The sequence below is a fragment of the Euphorbia lathyris genome, chromosome 1 (genome assembly GCF_963576675.1).
Source record: "Euphorbia lathyris chromosome 1, ddEupLath1.1, whole genome shotgun sequence".
In the NCBI taxonomy this organism is placed as follows: Eukaryota; Viridiplantae; Streptophyta; class Magnoliopsida; order Malpighiales; family Euphorbiaceae; genus Euphorbia; species Euphorbia lathyris.
In genome coordinates this window covers 32,482,580-32,503,985 of record NC_088910.1, presented here as the reverse complement: position 1 = coordinate 32,503,985, position 21,406 = coordinate 32,482,580, and the positions used below count along the sequence as shown (strand labels likewise).

At 35.8% G+C, this 21,406-nt stretch overlaps 1 protein-coding gene across 4 annotated transcripts; it reads left to right on the top strand.

Annotated features, from left to right (window-relative positions):
- Window positions 1–271: 271 nt before the first annotated feature.
- On the top strand, window positions 272–21,178 carry LOC136227090 (polycomb group protein EMBRYONIC FLOWER 2). Of its 4 annotated transcripts, none has more exons than XM_066015813.1 (22): window positions 272–428; window positions 544–665; window positions 766–913; window positions 1,406–1,461; window positions 2,020–2,131; window positions 2,344–2,503; window positions 2,594–2,644; window positions 3,342–3,481; window positions 7,505–7,567; window positions 7,679–7,800; window positions 9,890–9,954; window positions 11,043–11,095; window positions 11,266–11,319; window positions 11,411–11,470; window positions 12,125–12,171; window positions 12,282–12,382; window positions 13,274–13,490; window positions 13,738–13,786; window positions 17,692–17,775; window positions 17,881–17,960; window positions 20,261–20,350; window positions 20,738–21,178. In XM_066015813.1, the coding sequence occupies exons 2-22, from the start codon at window positions 628–630 to the stop codon at window positions 20,850–20,852; spliced, it is 1,905 nt and encodes a 634-aa protein (XP_065871885.1). In that variant the 5' UTR covers window positions 272–428; window positions 544–627; the 3' UTR covers window positions 20,853–21,178. The 4 variants fall into 4 exon arrangements, with proteins under 4 accessions (XP_065871885.1, XP_065871878.1, XP_065871880.1 ...); XM_066015806.1 differs by having other exon boundaries at window positions 757–913; XM_066015808.1 differs by having other exon boundaries at window positions 511–665; window positions 757–913.
- The last annotated feature ends 228 nt before the right edge of the window (window positions 21,179–21,406 follow it).

The following is a 21,406-nucleotide window of genomic DNA, read 5'->3' as shown; positions in this document are numbered from 1 at the left end:
ACACGTCATTTCTATTATTCCGTTAAGTTCTGATTTCTCCCTCCACATACAATTGACAAAACTTAACGGAGTAATATCAATGACGTGTCTCGTTTCGTTATCAAGACCTAAATTAATACCATTTTTTAAACATCAAGATTATATTGGTGCTATTTTATACGTGGAATCTAAATTGATATTTTTTTTTTTTAATTATAGGCCTATTTTTGTAACTTATTTCCCAAATTAATATAAAGTGATTTTTTATTTTTACTCGTCCTCCTCTCAAGCTCTCTCTCTCTTTAGAACTTCTCCTCTATCTGTCGTTTCACATAATTCAGTACCTGCTTGGTGTCGTTTGATTTGTGGATGCTTGAATGCTTCCATCAACCAAGAAAAGAAAGTCTGCATATAGAAATTCTATCAAACCTCACGTGCGAGCAGACCAGGTTCAGTTTTTAGGGTTTTTAATTTTATTTTTTCTTCTCTTAATAAGGTTTATTTGAAATCTTTGAATTTTACGCGCATTAGGCATTAATTTCCAGCGCATTTTTGCACATTTAGAGATTGTTTTGGCCAAGTGAAGTGAACCTGAGAAAAAGTTGTATAGCTATGAAACTATACATACTTGAATTAGCGTGACCAATAATGCCTGGTATCCCTTTAGTGGCTCGCGAAACCTCCTCGTAAGTCTCTCCCTCTCTCTCTTTTTTTTTTTTGAATTTATCAATTCTCGCAGCAGTTCTGAAGTTTCACTCTCCTTTTGATTTGAGCAAGTGATTGCAGATATACAAGAAATACGGATCAGATGTGCCGTGAAGATGGTCGTCTCCATTTATCTGCAGAGGAGGAAATGGCAGCTGAAGAGAGTCTTGCTATATACTGCAAGCCTGTCGAACTGTATAATATCCTCCAACGTCGGTCGATGAGAAATGTAAGTACATTTTTAACTGCTTGATATTTCCATGCTTTATTTATTTGTTTTCTGGATGGGAATTTCATTGGAAATCCACATTTTGGTATTTGGCATCATATATGGCTTGATTTCTATTTTATGGTTGTAGAGCATGTCCAAGAAACTCTTAGTTCAGTCTCTAAAAATAATATAAATAAATGACTCTCAGTGATTTAAGAGTGACTAAGACATGTCATCTCCAATAATACTCATCAATAATAAATTATTAATAAAAAATTAACTCTCTCTATTAATAGAGAGGATGTAGAGGCTCTTAGTAATTTGAGGAGCCACTAAGAGGCTGTTGGAGCTCATTTTTCATTCTCCCTCCTCAAATTTTAACTTAAGAGCCAACTTAAGAGGCTGTTGGAGATGGTCTTAGCCATTTGCATTTACTTTCCTCTGGAATTTGGATGATAATATATATCTGCTTCTCATATTCCTAATTTTGTATTTATATTGTTGATGTAGCCATCGTTTCTGCAAAGATGTTTGAGTTACAAAATACAAGCAAAGCACAAAAAAAGGTAATTCATATTTCAGCTATGTTGCACTGAAACTCTGTCACTAGCGTTTCCTAGCTATATTTTTTTAAAAGTAACTTTTCCATTTCCGTGTAAGTTTCTGTTTCCGTGCAACATAGTATTTCAGTTTAACATAGTATAAAATGATTCAACCTCAAGCAGCTTCTTCATGCTGCATTTAATTAGTTGAGCACTCTGCTTTGATATATTACAAGGAAAATTATATTGCGGGCGGTTTCTGTGGACTGTTCCTCATAGGTTTTGAGAGCTTCTGCAAATATTGGAAAATTTTATTTAAAATATTTTCTCAAAACGACTATTCTCATCCTAGGAAAATGTTATCGGTTTGATACTTCATATGAAGCTTTAGTGCTTTACTGTGATTCTTTGCTATGAGTTATTATTCATTTTGCATTGCTTTTTATGGTCACCTAGTTACCTAAGACGTTGATGATACCGACTTCTCTTAGTTGTTCAAGTGGATTCTTTTCCAATGGTACCATATTCAGTGTGCTCACAAGTTTGAGGTGCTAACTATATATCTTTTGGTTGAATACGTAGAATACAAGTTACAGTTTCTCTGTCTGTCAATGTGAATGGAAGTGGACTATCTCGACTGTTTCCTTTGTACATTCTACTAGCAAGAGCGGTTCCTGACATTGCAGTTGCAGAGGTAGGAATGCAATTTTTTCTTTGTGTTTCTTGTTCGAAAATAAAGAAAAAAAAAGAAAAAATCCGAGCCTCATTGAGAAGCAATTGGAACTTTACTATTAATAGATTTTTGCGATTATTTTTGTATTTCTATTTTCATTAGAGGTAGTACTCTACAAATTCTTGTACCTTTTTTATGATTTCTTTTTCTTTCCTTTTTATCCCAAAATGAAGTATTCTGCAGTATATCGCTTTCATCGAACCTGTATTTTGACAAACTTCTCTGGACTTGAGGGGAGTAATCAAGCTCAAGCTAATTTTCTTCTCCCTGAGATCAATAAGTTAGCATTGGAGGCCAAATCTGGATCACTTGCCATCTTGCTTGTTAGCTTTGGTAGGCATTCAAACAATTGATGCTTAAGAAATTTTCCATGATATTCACAGGAAACTCTCATCTGATCATTTCTTTATTTTTGTTTTGAAGCTGGAGCTAAGAGTTCTATGCATGGAGTTGATATAGCCAAGGGTCATTTGGGTATGGAATTGTTTACATGTGAGATGCATGTTTGTTCCTTTAATATAGAACATTTCAAAATTAACCTACAGGTGATATTTTGGTGGGAAGCCTGGAATTTGGTGTAGATATGGAAACATAATTTTGAATTTCATAAAGACATTAAAACATGTGTGAGTGAAATCATTGGTTGGCAAGTTTCTGAAATATGCTTTCTTTGGCTGATCCATCACATGAAAGTTGCTACAATAGTCTTTGAACTTTATGAGAAATATTAATGTATTGATAATGTTAAATATAATCTTGAGAAGTTTATGGGGAGCTGAATTGTGATTTTTTCTAAGCACTTGCACTGAACAGGTCATTTTAATCAGATTTGGCTGTATCTGGCTTTATCTCAAGATACACAAAGAACATGTACCATCACTTTTCATGGGCATTTAATACCATTTGAATTAGAAGTCCTCAGGTTTAGTTTATGGCTTTGCTTAAGTCATTACTTTTTTAGTTGTTCAACATGCCTGGGCATCATTTATGTTTGTTTAGACTTGGATTGGCGTACAAACTGATTTTTGTGGTATAAGTATGAGTATCATATGAAGTTGGAAAGTCAGATTTTATAGTTGCTTTTGAAGTAGTGTTGTATTATATATATATTAGATACTTCTGTTTTCATTTTCCTAGTTATCTTCCTTTTTAATTTGATTTTACATGACAGAAGATGTTGGAGGTTGTTGCCTTTTGGGTGTGATACCTGTGGAGGCACTCTGTCTGTCATGGCAAAAGTCACCCAACTTGAGTTTGGGGCAAAGGGTGGAGGTGACATCACAGGTAGACATGAAGAAATGCTTCTTGAAGGTATGGCACCTAATGATTCTGTTATGAACACGGGTTTGGGATCTTGTTATGGGACCTTGCACCCTAAAATCCTCTAGGAAAGAATGCTTAAAAAGTCTTCCTCCCCTTACCTATCTTGTTGAAACTGTTCGGAGCTCGTTAAGGGAGAACTCTGCGATCTCTTTAGATTTTAATTGGATTTTCAACTGATGCTATTTTATTAATGATCTTCCCTTTAAATCGAAGAGACAGATTTGCAAAATAGGAATAATGCTAGCTAGGCTGCATAAGCAGCAATTGATTAGGAATAGGAAACAACAACTAATTAGGAAAGAGAATAACCACTAATTGCAGAAATCAAGACCTATCCTATATGGTAACTAACTATTGCAGAAATTAAATTAATGCATGAATCCTAAATAGACAGAAACTACTATAACTGAAACAAACCTAGATGGAAACTAATTAATGCATGACTCCTAATTAGGACTCTAAAACATAATACTAATTACTAATTAGGACTTTAAACAGCAACAGCTCATTCATGACATTGCCTTCCCCTTCGAAAATGCGCATGACCTCATGCCCGTGAAATTCCATGGTCATCCATTGTCATCCTCCTCAGTTTCTGACTGGCGCTCCTCCATTCCTTCCAATAAAAATAATTTCTTGCATTTATGTCCAGCAGTATATTTTTCATCACAATTATAACAAAGCCATTTTATTCGACGCTCCTCCATCTCTCCGTGGCTCAATCTTTTGATAAAAGGAGGTTTAGCCTCATGAATTGTGACTATTTGACGCGGTTCTGGTTGGCTTTCTCTGAAACGGCTAGTTCGTCGTTCATATAACCTTGCAAGGCTCATTGCTTTTGTTAGATCTGGCGGATTCTGGAGTTCAACCTCAACTGCTATAGAATTCTTCAGCCGAGGTAACAACACATCAGCCCTGGCAGCCAGCTGCTCAAACCATTTCTGGTATTCTTCCACTGTCCCTGTCTGTCGCAGCTTGGTTAGTTCCCCCAATTTGTTGCTTTGGATTGGAGGACCAAATCGCAAATTGCAATGCTCTTTGAAATCGTTCCAAGAAAGACGAGGCTTATCTCTTTTCAATTTGATAAACAATAATTGTGCATCACCTCCTAAGTGAAACGATGCCAAGTTCACTTTCTCTTCTTCCACTGTCCGTTGGTGCCCAAAAAAATGTTCACAGCGACAGAACCACCCTAATGGATCAGCAGCTCCATCATACTTTGGAAAGTCAAGTTTTGCATACCTTGGAACAGTAGCTCTGTTGTTATTTGTATTAGCCCGATTTTCTCGGCGATCAAGGTTGTTTTCCCCCTTTTGAACCTCTGTCATTGGTATGACTAGCATTAATCTTCTGAGAAAGATCATCCAATCGTGCCAACATCTCTTGTTGTTTTGCTTGTCCTGCTCTCAATCAGATTTTTACATAGCCATGAAGCTCTCAATTTGCTGCTGTAGGGCACGAAGATCTCCCATAACGCCTAGCTCTGATACCAAGTTGTTATGAACACAGGTCTGGGATCTTGTTATGGGACCTTTCACCCTAAAATTCTCTAGGAAAGAATGCTTAAAAGTCTTCCTCCCTTTACCTATCTTGCTGAAACGGTTAGGAGCTCGTAAAGAGAGAACTCCACGATCTCGTTAGATTTTAATTGGGTTTTCAACTGTTGCTATGTTATTAATAATATCCCTTTAAATAGAAGAGACAGATTTACAAAATCGGAATAATGCTAGCTACGGCATAAGCAGCAATTGATTAGGAATAGGAAACAACAACTAATCAGGAAAAGAGAATAACCACTAATTGCAGAAATCAAGGCCTATCATATATGGTAACTAACTATTGCAGAAATCAAATTAATGCATGAATCCCAAATAGACAGAAACTGCTATAACTGAAACAAATCCTAGATGGTAACTAATTAATGCATGACTCCTAATTAGGACTCTAAAGCATAATACTAATTAGGACTTTAAACAGCAACAGCTCATTCATGACAGATTCTCTACTCAACTATTTCTTCCTCGTCCTTCGCCCCTATCTTTAGTTTGTTTTAAAGATATGTTGCTGGACTGTATACCAGTAGTACTATAGTAGTAGGGTCTTGAATGAAAGCTAAACCACATGTATACAGAATGTTTACTGGTCACTGAGGGATTTATGGCCAAACAACATAGTTATCAACAATAAGTTGTTGAACTATTATAACCTAGGAAGCACAGACACTGGTACTCGTACGCGAGCTGCAAACAACATTTTAAAAAAATATGAGACACTGGTACATATATATAGCATTCATTAGTCAATATAAATCAGATAACATACATATAAGTCATTAATTCATCAAAAAGAAACATTTAATACTTTAAACTATTTAAACTACCAACAAAGGGATGGCTGCTATATTTTTTCACTAGATTTGGATTTTTTTTTGGTTATTAGGGTTTTATTTTATTTTTGTATATATCTGCCCATCTTTTTTGTAAAATTATTAAAAGATACATACCCCTGTATTCTACTTAACTAATTTAGAATTCGTGTCCCCGAAGTGTCTCCATTAAAAAAGAAAAGGAAAAGAGGGGACACTTATTTTTGAGTGTTGGGTGAGTGTCCCTGGAGTGTCCGGCACTCGTACATTAATCTCCTAGAAGTGTTAGTGCTTCCTAGATTATAACCATTGTTGACAAAGGACAAGATGATAGAACTTGAATACAATGATAGATGATGTGGCGTTCGTATGAAGATAGTTATGTACCTTGTTGATCCTCTTACAACATAGACACTAAGTGTGGCAACGTGGGACCACTAACTTGTACCTTTCTTTATTTCATACTATCCCCTCCTTTTCCAAATGAAGTATAGTTCTAGAGTAGTAAGGTACAATTCTTATACTCACACCTCTATAACGTGTGTGAGTGGCTCTGTAATGTTTAAATTAAGAGAATAATTAGCCACTTTGGTTGGAAAGAGAAGAGCGAGGTTCATTGAAAAAACACTCTATCCTCAACTATTTCATGTCTATAATATAGCCAAGGGGCTATGCCACTGGGTTGCTGATTTCGCTCATTCATTGCAATAAAGCCTGTTTCTTTAACATGACTGATTATTTAAAGAAATGAACTAGTCACAGGTATAAACATTTGTTTACTAGCCAAGGTAGTCTCTAGCATCCTGGTTATTGACTTGCTATTTTATTGAGTTGTTTCATTATTCTTATATATTTTTTCCTGAAGTAGTTGAACTGAGCTAAATGCTTTGTGTCCATTTGCATGCTTTCCATTTTGCATTAGCATATTTAGCAAGGTTGTCAGACCCGGACCTGTCTGGGTTTATGAATCCTCAATGACCTGGCTTGAACCGGGTCGACCTGGGACCTGCCGGTCCACCGGGAACCTTGGGTCGACCCGGGACCTGGCAGTCCAACTGGGAACCGGGATGACGCCCTGTTTTTTATTTTTATTTTTTTTTTAAAAGTCATTAAAAAAAGGAAAAATAAAACCTAAACAACTGAAATCTAAAACGAGTTAAGAGGAATTTATGTCCATTGTAACACTTTAAATAAATTAATTCTTAAATGTCCATGAAAGGATGAATCGGGACTTGATTGATGCTAATTTTTTGTTATCTTAATGAAAGAGTAAAGTCAAGGTAGAGTTGTTGTCTGTGAGATCGTTTATGTTTTTAACTTTTATTTGTTTATAATTTTTTTATATATATAATTTTTAAAAATAATTTTAAAATAATTATATATAAATATTATTTATTTATTACGTCATTCGGTCCGATCAATTTGAGTCATTTGGTTGAACCAAATGACCCATGAACCAACTAGAATTCCGGTTTCATGTCAGGTTTGGTTCTGACAACATTGATATTTAGATCTTGTCAGTATCTTTTTGTGTTTGCTCCTGCAGTTAGAACTGAGCTAAATGCTTTGGTGTCCATTTGTATGCTTTCCATTTTGCATTCACGTATTTAGGTCTTGTAAGTACCTTTTTGTGTTTGTTCCTGCAGTTAAGTGGTTTGAATGAGGACAAATGCCTTTCAATTCAAAATCCATACAGTTCTGAAACTGTGGTTCGTCCTGCCCTGGATCCCTTCACTTTACGTTTAGATTTCTTTCTTTCTTTGTTGGTGATGAACTTACTGAGAGATATGTCTTACTATTGGTTTATTTTGTTTCCAAAGAATACATCACAATGCATTGATGTCAATATATCTGCGGAAGAGGTAGGGGCCATGGAAAAGTCTCCATATCATTCATACACATGTAGCGATATTTCTTCTTCATCATTACCTCATATTATTCGGTAATCCTTGATCAATCATTATTTCACTTTTATTATCTCTTTTTATTTGATGCTTACTTTCTTTCGTGAAACTGTGGGGGGGTTCAATCCGTGGTTTCAATACATTGTTTGGTCTGTTTTACTGTTATAGTTGATCAACACACTGAAAGTACCTATCTGATATTTTCTGGATAATACATGCACTTTGTTCTGCTATTAGTTTCCATGTGTTTTTAGCATTGAACAAGTTTCAATTATTTGGTCAGTTGTGTTCTATAGATCTTTTATATGTCAAGGAACTCCCTATGTGGGGTTGATAATAGGTCAACAAAGGTTAAAATTCCTAGTAAGAAGTTCCATGGAGTTTTGTGAATGCTTTGACCTCTCCTAATCTCTTGTTCTGCTTATATTGTCCTTTGTATTCTCACAGTATTGTGCTTTCTAAAGTTACCTGCAATTGCTTTCTCAAAACGAAATTAATGTTCCAAATCAGAAATAGTTCCTTATGCAGTTCTCCAAGTTAGTAAATTTACTTTTACTGTCTTGTTATTGCTTACAGTTCAGCACCATTATCAGATTCCTGTTATCATGCTCATTAATCGGTATGTTAGCTTATGGTTGCCATGGGTACACCATGAGCATAATAAATTACGATTAAAGCTGGTTCCAGTTAAAATGTATTCTTTGGCTGGCTTCTTCTAGTATTTTCCATTAATCTTCTTGGCAAAAATAAATTCTTGCATAATTTTGGTCCTCTACTTGTTTTGATGCTTATAACCATGGTTGTTAAAACCTGACCAGTCAAACAACCGGAAAAGATAAAAGGTCAAGGAGGTCAAGGGTTAGAGGTTCAACTGTGGTTCAAAGAATCATGTGAAAAATCATATTTCTATTCACAATTAACCTTATGATATAGTAAAATATCAACAATAATAATAATAATATAATAATATTTTTTTAATGCCAATTCATGATATTTTAAAATATCAAATTAGTAAATTCAATTTGATAAAATAAAAAATTTAACAAAATTCAATATATATAAAAATTGAAAAAGATATATTAAAAAATAGTTATTATTGTTATTAATATCATTAACACGTAAATATAATAAAATAATATGATATATATTTTATAATTCAACTTAAATTATATAATTTATTAGAACTTTCAATTTTATTTGTCTATATTTAAAGTTTAGCCTCTTGTCAAAATATTGGCAAGGGAAGGCTTGCTCCCAGTACACCCTTGTGGTGGGACACCTCCCCGGACCCTCGCTTAAGCGGGGACGCGTAATGCACCGGGCCGCCCTTTATATTTAAAGTTTAAATACCAAATATAGTTTATTAATATTGAGAAAATTAAATAATTTTCGTGATACTTATTGAATTATTTAAAAAACAATAAAGTTAATATTTTAAACATTTAAAAAATATAATTTTTTTGCTTCAAAAAAATATTTTAAACATTATATATATATATATATATATACATGTTTTTTTTTTAAAATAATCACTAATTAAATGGTGCTTCATTGGTAAGTATGCATGCTTTAATCTTGAAGTCCAAGGTTTGAATCTCACTAACTGCAAAAGAAAAAAAAAGAAATCTAAATATGGTGAAATCTAACCAGACCAAACCACTCAACCGGGACTGAGTCAACCAGTTCATGGTTAACCTGGCCGGTTCAGACCGGTGTTCAAAGGTGAAGAAATCGAACCACATCCGGCCCGGAAATGTGGTCGGTTCCGGTTGAACCGGGTTGACCCTTATTATTTTACATGCCCTTTTCTCTTTTCTATATTTCTGAAAATATTCATTTCTATGCTATTTGAGTGGCACAACCAACCAAAGCTAATTTCTTGAAGGATTTGTATTTTTTACTACACTAGTTTTAATATAGGGTTCTGCTTCCACTCTGATGGTGGGTATTACAGCTGGAAGTAGGTTGTATGAACTATGAACTGCTGTGTATAAACTTAAGATTCATACCTATCATTATCTGAATATATAAATTCAGTGCTATAGGAAACTATTGCATCTGTATTACTGCTCCATGAATTCTCTGTTGGCGTAGCTTCCATGATTAATTGTTTCCAGTATGGTCCAGGTTGCGGGCTGGAAATGTTATTTTCAACTATAGGTACTACAACAATAAGTTGCAAAAGACTGAAGGTACTGTTGAACATTTCTTTCTCTTGATGCAAAATATGTAATATGTTTGTGTTTAATTTCTTTTGCTTGCTTTTTGGCTCTTTTATCATTTTTAGTCACAAGTATAATTTATTCAAGCTCTAGTTATTCAAGTCATCAAGAGACATGCCATGCTGTAAAATGTGGTTGGTTTTTTGAATGAACTTGTGTGTTGAGGTGTCTATGTTTCGGTTAGATATTAAGTCACTTCTATGATCGTTTGACTATCAGATTAGATGCCTTGGATCAGCAATTGGTAGCTTTGTGAAACACTGCTTTCAACTCATCTCTCATTGGAGAATACAACAACAACAACAACAACAACAACAAAGCCTTAGTCCCGAAATGATTCGGGGTCGGCTAACATGAACCATCATATAAAACTCATTGGAGAATAAATGATCATATGAAATTATGAAACTTAGCGAGTGTACTGAATGAGAAATGGATTTAGTAGTGGTGATTTCAAATTCTATCATTGAGTATCTTTGCCTTCAGTGTGAAAGAGTTGGCTGCTAATCTTTGCTAGGCCTGTTATTGTTTAATTGGCTTCTGGTGATAAATTTGCACCTTTCAGGCTCACAACATTCACATTTTATATGTTTTAGCTGTTGTCATGATTCAATTTGTGTGCTTGGTTCTTGGGCTTGCTTCCATGAATTTCCCTAGCTTGACTTGATCTGACTTTTGCGTCTAGATTTGGTTATAAGTTCTTAGAACTATGGATATATCATATGATTATGAATTATGGCGAAGGTCAACATGAAACATTAAGAGAATGAGCTGGCCTTTATGCATTATAAGTTTGCATTTCAATGATGGCCATTAATACTCTAATTCATTGATTAAATTTGCTAAAGGTTAAACTTAAAATAGTGGCTTCTGCTCAAATTCTTCGAGATCTTCATCAGCCCTAAGTATGAATTGTCAATTTCAAAATAATTATTCCTTGATAGTTGATATTTTACCTCTTGCTTATCGAGTATTATTCACTTTTGGCTGTTTTTAACATGACCTGCTGCAACTTAGTATTCCACGCTTCTATAATGCTTTGTGTTTCTATATTGCAGTAACGGAAGACTTCTCATGCCCATTCTGCTTGGCAAAATGTGCAAGCTATAAGGCAATGATTTTCTTGGCAACTTACCTCACATTTTATTCATTCCTGCCAATTAATTAGTTGGCATAGCTGCTACCTACACTTTTTGTTGCTTTTTCTTTTTTCACTTCCATTTTCTCTTGCATTGAGTATTTACTTGGGATGTTTACGTTTTCCTTTTTTATTCTCCCCAGGGTCTAAGACATCATTTGCCTTCATCACATGATCTCTTTCATTTTGAATTTTGGGTTAGTAATCCTCAGAAATCTTGATGAATTCTTATACTTATGTTTGCTGAACCATGATTGCCAGTCCTTTGGATCTTTGGATATGTTGTAGGTAACTGAGGAGTTTCAAGCTGTAAATATATCTGTGAAAACTGATGTATGGAGATCTGAGGTTAGGCTATCTTCTCTTTGAAATATTTTTACGATGATGACTATGGAAATAGTTAAAATACTTGGTACTTGATGCCACTGTACATTGATGCCTATGGAAATATGAAAATATTGAGGATGACTATGGAAATATTGATGTATGATGATGATGACTATGGAAATAGTTGAAATACTTGGTACTTGATGCCACTGTACATTGATGCCTATGGAAATAATGACGATGACTATGGAAAAATTGATGTATAATGATGATGATATTGTTAATAGTTGAAATACTTGGTACTTGATGCAACTGTTCCTTGCACATAGTAATAAATTCAGCAATGAATTTCTTTTGGTTTGTTGCTCTTTGTCATGGAACCATTTGAACTAAAAGTTTAAGCTGGTAGTTAATGGCCCAATTCCTATTAATATTTGACACACCCCTACACTGGGCTTGAAGCATGCACTACACAACACATGCCCATATTACCATGTCCTGCAATTTAATCAACAAATGAGGTTGCCAGGATTCGAAAATCCTTGATCACTTGGTCAAAGAGGCTCTGATACCATATCGTGGATCATTTTGAACTAAAAGCTTAAGCTGATAGTTAAAGGCCCAATTCATATTAATATTTGACACTCTTGAATATATGTCCATATGGTATTTCAGATTGTTGCTGATGGTGTTGATCCGAAGCAACAAACGTTTTTCTTTTGGTAAGTTGCAGACTTTGTCTTGCATAGTTTATGAGTTTCTTTAGGTTCATTTCTTTTGTCTTGATACTTGAGAATGAAATAGACAACAATTAGTGTGTAATTATATGCAGTTCAAAGAAACCGAGGCACAAAAGATGCAAGAGGCTGGTTCGGAATACGAAGAATGTGCATCCATTCATCCTTGAGACAAACTCAAACATTGGGACTTCTGGTATTTTTGATAAGGCTGTAATACGCACATCATATGTACTTATGCCTACAATATACATTTTGGTTGATGATCTATTAAGCTGAAAAGCACGTGAATGCATGACTAATATTTGTTTATCTTGTGATGTTTGTTTTGATGAATAAAAATTACAAAAATCGTGGATTATTTACAACAACAACAACAAAGCCTTTGTCCCGAAATGATTCGGGGTCGGCTAACATGAACCATCATATGAAACCTGTGCAATCAATTCGTGTCAGCGACACAGATTCTCTCCCTCCACTCTGTCCTATCTCCTACCATATTCTCCTCAATCCCTAATAAACTCATATCACTCTCGATCACCCTCCTCCAAGTTTGCTTAGGTCTTCCCCTACCCCTCACCACTACATCCCTTTGCCACTCTTCAGTCCTCCTAACTGGCGCATTATTTAAATGTAGAAAAAAAAAACTCAAATAGGAAAAGAAAGCTGTTTTGCTGGCAATTGATCATATATCAGTTGCTGTATGAAGTTGCAAAGCCCACCGGCAGAGACCAGTGCAGAGATGGATATTTCTGTTATTGCAGCCACTGGAGTATCTTCATAACTTATGCGTATAGTAGGCATCGGATTACAAAGTGATCGTATTCCAAAAAGCCTTTCCCATATGATATCACCTTAGTGTAAAACAGATGACATTGTGCTTCTATATTTTGTTTACTCTGTTGCAAGTTTTTTGTTTGAGCATAAATGTCACCTGATACAGTCCCTTGCACACATGATTTTTGGATGTATCTGAGATGGTGCCTTACATTTTCTTTTTCTTTTCTAATTAAAGTTGTTATGTGTTTTCCGACGTGACTCCTTTCTTTTGCTCCTATGATGATTGTTTTGAATGCTTATATCTCAGGTAGGAAAGATTTGCCTCATGCCAGCATGGGTGCTGCAGCATGTGCAGAACATGTCCCTTCATGCTTTGATGTTGTTGGGGTTTCAGGTTCTGCAGCACAAGCATCTAACGATCCTGAATGTGTTCAATCAGCATCTGGGAACAATTTTGCACCCCCTGCCATGCTTCAGTTTGCCAAGACGAGAAAATTATCCATCGAACGGTCTGACCTGAGAAAGTATGTCTTATTTCTTTATCCTTTTCAATTTTTCTCCCTCTCTTTAATTTCCTACGCGATAGGATAAGGAATCAATAATAGGATTAGCATTTGTCAAGGCCTGGGTATTAACGGTAAAGGTTTTACAGTATGGTTAATATGGCAAAAGACATTTTCACTGGTTAATTATACGCATGAATTTCCTTGTATTTGATTTTCAATAGCTTTTAATGAATTGGTTGATGTAGTTTTTCATTTTTTTTCTCAGCCGCACTCTTCTTCACAAAAGGCAGTTTTTTCACTCGCATAGAGCTCAGGTGACTAGTGAATTTCATTTAGTACTTGTTCATGCTTTTGTTTGTCAATGTTTTAGTCATTTCTATTATATTCTATACTTTGGGGTATTTCTTGAAGCTATTGGTTTTAAAACTTGTCAGGTAACCACGAATTTTTTTCCAAAGTGTATCTTGGATGGTCTTGTTTATTAGATTTTGATAATTTAATGTGCAGATGTGTGTATCCACATGCGATACAGAAAATAAACTGCATATTTGTTTCAGCCCAGGTTTTGTTTTTGCTTGTACTTGATTGTTCTATTGGCAAACATGTAACACTTACTAAAAGTCTTAAGAAAGTGCTCTATCCAAATAGTAGATGTGAAAATCTGTAGGACACTTTAATGCACCCTATTTCGGAGTTTCCGAATTCTCTTTACTTTTTAAACAATATTTTGATGATTGTCTTTGATGTAATATGGTTAGGTTGTACCATTATGATTGGTCTCAATGTTGTTACTCTTCATGCCCAGGCCTTCATGGATCTGGTGACACTGTTTTTTCATAATAAAATATTTTGCTTCCTGTGTTATTGCTGTGCAACTATATCGAATAAATTAATTTACTTTGATTATATGTGGTTCTGTGATAGAGAATAGAATAGTCTAGTCCATAGTAGGAATATTTTGGAAGGTGTGAGGTGTATGGGATAAGGGTATTTTGGGTATAAGATGTTAGTACATGTGTCTAGGGTATGAGTGATTAGTACATAAGGAAGGGTTAGGGAAGCGAGAAGGGAAGGAAGTTTTACATTATTGTTTGGCTGCTCTTTGCTGTGGCTCTACCTAGTAGAGAGGGAGGTTTCTCCTGGGGGATTAGAACATTAGTTCTATCTATTTTATCGTAATTGATCTTGTGTTCTTTCTTCTATATTTCAATATATCATTGTTTCGGTAATCTATTGTCATTTCAATCTTTGATTTCTATCATTGGTCCGACCTGCCGGATGTATTAGACCGGCTCCATGGAAAATACAGAAGCTATTGATAGAGTTGTGAGGAGTTGTGAGAAAATGACGGAAACTTTGAGGGAGATGACAAAGATACTACGAGATTTGACGGAACCACCTATTTTTTCTGGCAAGGATCCAGAGGAATGGTTAAAGCGCATTGAAAGATACTTGAAGTTCAATCGAACACCGGCGAATCAACGACTCTCTGTAGTTCGACAATGTTTGGAGGTTTCAGGCAAATACTGGTTCGATCTTATTTCTGAAATCTATCCATATTTAAATTGGTTTGAATTTAAGGAGTTTTTTCTAGAGAGATTTGGAAGTTTTGAAACTCCTAACGGGGAAAGAGCAGACAAAGAAGCAGAAACTGTTGAAGTTATGAACTCAGTTCTGAAGAATGGGGAAAATGATAGTGATGGGGTGAAGCAACAACAACAACAACAACAACAACAAAGCCTTAGTCCCGAAATGATTCGGGGTCGGCTAACATGAACCATCATATAAACCCGTGAAAATCAAGTCGTGTCAGCGACACAGATTCGCTCCCTCCACTCCGTCCTATCCACTACCATATTTTCCTCAATTCCCAATAAACTCATATCACTCTCGATCACCCTACCCCTACCCCTCACCACTACATCCCTTTGCCACTCTTCGGTTCTCCTAACCGGCGCATCAAGCGCTCTACGTCTCACATGGCCAAACCACCTTAGTCGGTTTTCTCTCATTTTATTCTCAATAGATGTGACCCCTACTTTTGTCCTAATTATTTCATTACGCACCCGGTCCTTTCTCGTGTGACCACACATCCATCTCAACATACGCATCTCCGCCACCGACATCTTATGGATGTGGCAGTGTTTCACTGCCCAACACTCCGTATCATATAACAATGCTGGTCTAATTGCCGTCCGGTAGAATTTTCCCTTCAATCTATTAGGCATGCCGGGATCACAAAGGAAACCCGTAGCACTCTTCCACTTCGACCAACCAGCTTTAATCCTATGAGCAACATCTCCATCTACTTCTCCATCCGTTTGGATAATAGATCCTAAATACCGGAAGCAATCCGAGGCCTGAACAACTCTCCCATCTAGGGTGATTGTCCCTACCTCCCTACTCCTACGGCCGCTAAACTTACACTCCAAATATTCTGTCTTACTTCGACTCAACTTAAAGCCTCTAGATTCTAGAGTTTGCCTCCATAGTTCCAACTTCATCTCCACTCCTTCTTTCGTCTCATCAACCAACACAATATCATCTGCAAACAGCATGCACCATGGTATACCATCTTGAAGTGAACTTGTTAGTTCATCCATAACGATGGCAAAAAGAAATGGGCTTAGTGCGGAACCTTGATGCACTCCAATCGTAATAGGAAACTCTTCAGTCTTCCCAACACTAGTACGTACACTCGTGCATACTCCCTCATACATGTCCTTTATGATGTCAATATATTTCCACGAAATGCCTTTCCTTGTCAAGGCCCACCAAAGTACTTCCCTTGGTACCTTATCATATGCTTTCTCCAAGTCAATGAAAACCATATGCAAGTCTTTCTTCTTATTTCGATAGTGCTCCATTAATTGTCTCATTAGATGGATGGCTTCCATAGTTGATCTTCCCGGCATAAAGCCAAACTGGTTTTCCGAGATCTTCACCGTCCTCCTTAGCCTTTGTTCAATCACTCGCTCCCAAAGTTTCATAGTGTGACTCATTAATTTGATTCCCCGATAGTTGGCACAATCTTGGACATCGCCTTTGTTCTTATACAAAGGGATTAAGGTACTTTTCCTCCATTCTGATGGCATCGTTGTTGTTAATTGGGTTCATCTACCATTCCTACATTTGATAACCAGTCAGTTCTAGAAATTGATGAGAAGAAGCAGCGTTTGCCTAACAAACGGGCGGAGAAATCATCGTTGTTGTTAATTTGGGTTCATCTACCATTCCTACATTTGATAACCAGTCAGTTCTAGAAATTGATGAGAAGAAGCAGCGTTTGCCTAACAAACGGGCGGAGGAATTTCTTAAGGAGGCAATGAAGGATCTCTGGCAACCGGCGACCGGCCTTCCACCCCAACAAAGAGCTGAAGCAGAAATTTCGATGAAAGGCACTCTTCTTTCAAAGGAGGTCTCTTACTGTGGAGTTGATGAAATGACGGTCGATTACACTTGCTCAGAAGTGATGCAATGGCCGGAGACAGTTCTAAGTGAAGAAGGGAGATGGTTCTCGCAGATTCCAAGAGATGGAGTTGGGCACGAGAAGAGGACAAAGACTGGTTTGTATTTCCTCAAAAAATATATATGGGCCCCAGTTATTGTGGATACAGGTCAAGGTAATTGGCCCATCAGGAGAGTGGGTAATCTCCATTTTAAACCCAATTGTCTAATTTTGACAACGGAACAAGAGTCTCTAACTCTACTTGGAAACCCTAGTTTTTGCTTTAAGCCTCCTAATTTTTGCTTTAATCGTCATCTGATAATTTTCCACTACTCAAGAAGAACCGCTAGAATATTATACGTGCTGGGCTGGCCAAAGTTGGAATTTCTTTGGTTGAGGGTGAGACTGTCGATTTTTTGGAATATTCTGGAAGGTGTGAGGTGTATGGGATAAGGGTATTTCGGGTATAAGACATGTGTCTAGGGTATGAGTGATTAGTACATAAGGAAGGGTTAGGGAAGCGAGAAGGGAAGGAGGTTTTACGTTATTGTTTGGCTGCTCTTTGCTGTGGCTCTACCTAGTAGAGAGGGAGGTTTCTCCTGGGGGATTAGAACATTAGTTCTATCTATTTTATCGTAATTGATCTTGTGTTCTTCCTTCTATATTTCAATATATCATTGTTTCAGTAATCTATTGTCATTTCAATCTTTGATTTCTATCATTCTGAATCTTTGACATGGATTGCATTCCTTGTGTTTCTTGTAAATGAAGCCAATGGTGATTGAGCAAGTATTGTCAGATCGGGATAGCGAGGATGAAGTTGACGATGATGTTGCAGACTTTGAAGATAGAAGGGTATGCTTGAATATTTAGATACTTAATTTTATAACATTTTGTCGGAAGAGAGCTGTCTCTGTAGCACTAGATTGGCAATGTGATATATGCTCTATTATGCTGCAGATGCTAGATGATTTTGTGGATGTTACTAAAGATGAAAAGCAAATGATGCATTTATGGAATTCCTTTGTCAGGAAGCAGCGGTAATTGTTTCTTTCATTTTTTCCTTTGGATTGTTTCTTTTTTTATTCACAATACCTTTCTCTGTCTGTTAGTTGCTTTTAATATAAAGTCTAATTTGGTAGAACCAGTGATGTCCTAGAGCTTGCAATGCTTTATGCATTGTGTTGGGAAGTCTTTTTACCTAAGCCTCAACAGTGCCAAGCCAGAGAAGTTTTGTGCTAGAGTACATGTTTTTTGTCAATAGTATCAGTCACATTGTGTGGTGGCTCAATTTTTTTTCTTGTTTTGGATAATATAAAAGTTAAAAACGTGACTAGGTCCATGCTTCTTTCCTTAGAGCACAAAAGACATTGAGCCAGGAAAAAACAAGTGATTCTGGTTTCTGTGGCCTGCCATTGTCTTTTATTGTCTTAGAAAATGTGTATTGTATAGGAGACATAACATTAAGTATGTTCCCAACTTGTTGTGTTGCTAGTATTAAATACTTACTTGAATTGAAGAATACAGCGTAATAAATAATATTAGATTTATATTATTGTTGACAAATTTCCTCGTTTTGGATATATAAGTTATGAATCACATTTTCCTGCTTGTTACTTTTAATTTCGAGAGGTTCCATGCCATTTTGAAAAGAAGGAAAGAGTGATTTTTGGTTGTTTTGGCATGCGCTTGTCTTTTATGGTTAGATAAAATTCTGTTCATTGCCTAGGACACTTGTGTAGGTCTTCAATATATCTCAGATCACTATGTTTCCAATGAGTGGCTGTTTGGCCACTATTTTTACATACTTGAGCTAAAGAACATGTGTACTAATATAACGTGATTGCTGACAAATTTCCTTATTTTGGATAGTGGAAAAGTTAAAAGGTAGTGTCAAAGAGCTGATAGTTAAAGGTCCACTTGATATTAATATCCCACGCACCCACGCGGATGCCCACTGGGCTTGAAACATGCACAACACAGGCCCATATAACCATGTGATGCAATTTAATCAACAAATGAGGTTGCCAGGAATCGAACCTTTGACCACTTGATCAAAGAGGCTCTGATACAATGTCAAGGAACTGTTTGAACTAAAAGCTTAAGCTGATAGTTAAAGGTCCACTTCGTATTAATGTCTAACAGGTACAAATTGTACGTTGCTAGGTTCATGTCTGTTTTCTTTGGGAGTTGAGAAGATTTTGCGTCAGTTGAAACAAGAAAGAAAAGAGAGATTTTTGTTATTCTGCCAGGTGCTTGCGTTTTATGGTTGGGTAAAATTGAGTTTTTTTTTTTCTAGGACAATTACACACGTCTTTGGATATAGGTTGTTTATGCCTCCAATCATAGGTTGTTTATGCCTCTAGTTGTGTACCGATAGATAACATCATAAGGTGATTGTTGACAAATTTTCTTATTTGGATTATATCAATTACTTAAATACAAGTCATCAAAAGCACGTGGTTGAGTTCATCCCTGTTTTCATTGGCCGCCTAAAACATTTTGTGGCATTTACAAAAAAGAAAAGGAACGATTTGGGTTTCTTTGGCATGCTCTCGTCTTTTCTGTTTCTGAAAACTGTCTACGACATTCGTGTCTATAACTATAGCTTCATGTGTATGTTCTTGATAAGTGGTTTTGTGTGGCTAGTATTCATTGGACAAATGTTATCATCAACAGATTTCCTTTTTCATTAGATGTTATCAATAAGTTAATAGCATGCCACCAGTTTCATGGCTATTTCCTTTGAGAGCAGTAAAGACTTCTGCACCGTTTAAAGAAGGAACCCCTGCTTATTTTTTATGATTATGAGAAATGTATAAGGTCGATCACTTGCGTCTTCTAATGTAGCTTAAGGCATTATGTTTCTGATGAGTGGTTGTTTGCGTTACTAGTATGGCATCCTTGAGCTGAAGAATATATGCTGATAGATGATAACATTGAAAATAGTTCTATCGTGGACAGGTTTTCCTTGTTTTATCATATGATATAGAACACTAATCTGGTTCACACGTTTTTTTTTTTTGAGGGAAAAGACTTTGTGCCATTTAAAATGGAAGAAAAAGTGATATTGGTTTCATAGTCGGTGCTTGTCTTTTATGGTTCCGGAAAAATATTTATTGTCTAGGACAGTTACAGACTTCTTTAAATATAGCTTACGTAAGTATGTACATCTCTGATCAATTGGCAATTTGTCGCTAGTAAGACATACTTGAGTTGAATATGTACAAATAGATAAAATTACATTTGGTATAGCATGTCACTGGATTCATCTCTGTTTTCTTTTTGGAGCATAATAGACTGACAGTTTCTATTTTGAATTTATTTTCCACTCTGGCAGTGTCTTGGCGGATGGCCATATTGCTTGGGCATGTGAGGCATTCTCTAGATTGCATGGGCATGATCTTGTGCAAGCCCCTGCCCTACTTTGGTAATTCATTTGTCTTTTATATTTGATTTGAGAACTACCATCATATATTTTCCTACTTTATGCTAAGTTTCTCTATTATCTGCAATTTATTAGCAACAAATGTTTCTTCCTGTGGATAAACAACTTGGTATAGTCTTGTATCTGCATTTTTGTTAGAGAATATATGGGAAAAGAACAATTTTAAATTTGCAGTTTGTAGAGTGCTAAATAGTCCAAACTCAATTGTCAACATACATAAATAAATAAAAGGCCAACTAATTAATATTGACCATATATGGAGCTTATAATAAATGCTCAATCATAAAGCCTAGTTTTCCTAAACCATTATCAGATTTCAGTTGGTGGTTATGCATTTGCTGAAAACCAAAATTGACTTGTGATGGACAGGTGTTGGAGATTATTCATGATCAAGTTATGGAATCACGGTCTCCTTGATGCCCGTACCATGAACAACTGTAATATTACCCTGGAGCAGTTCCAAAATCAGCCTGTAAAAAGCTAGAGAGAGGGAGAGAGATGCCCGAGACTTTCTTACTTTCCTGTTCAAGGTTTTCATGATGATCTTTAAATTTTGTCATAATTTAATGCTGTATGTACTATGTTACTTTTGGTCAGATTTTAATGCTGTTGATCCATTGGTTTCAACATCGAATGTTGTACCAAATTTTAGACATTCAGTTGCAAAAAAATAAAAATAAAACCACAGTAGATTTCCACAGTAGATTTTTCTTCTTTGAACAATTTAGGTATTCCAAATTTTATCATTTGGTTTACTTATTATTTGGTCTTTGACTTATCTAATTGATAAGACCGGTATTTTGATGCTTATACTTTGATAATTTTAATTTAATGATTTGTTTTATTTTATTTTTCGTTTTTTTTAATCAACTAATTATATTTACCTCAAAAATGTGTAAAATATACTTAAAGACTCACCACGTGTTAAATACAGGTATTATACAGCTATTAAAATATCATCACATATCTTGGAATAATGGGTTTGTCAAATCTATTCAAATTAAATTTCATCAATTTGGTCAGGGTCCAAATGAGATA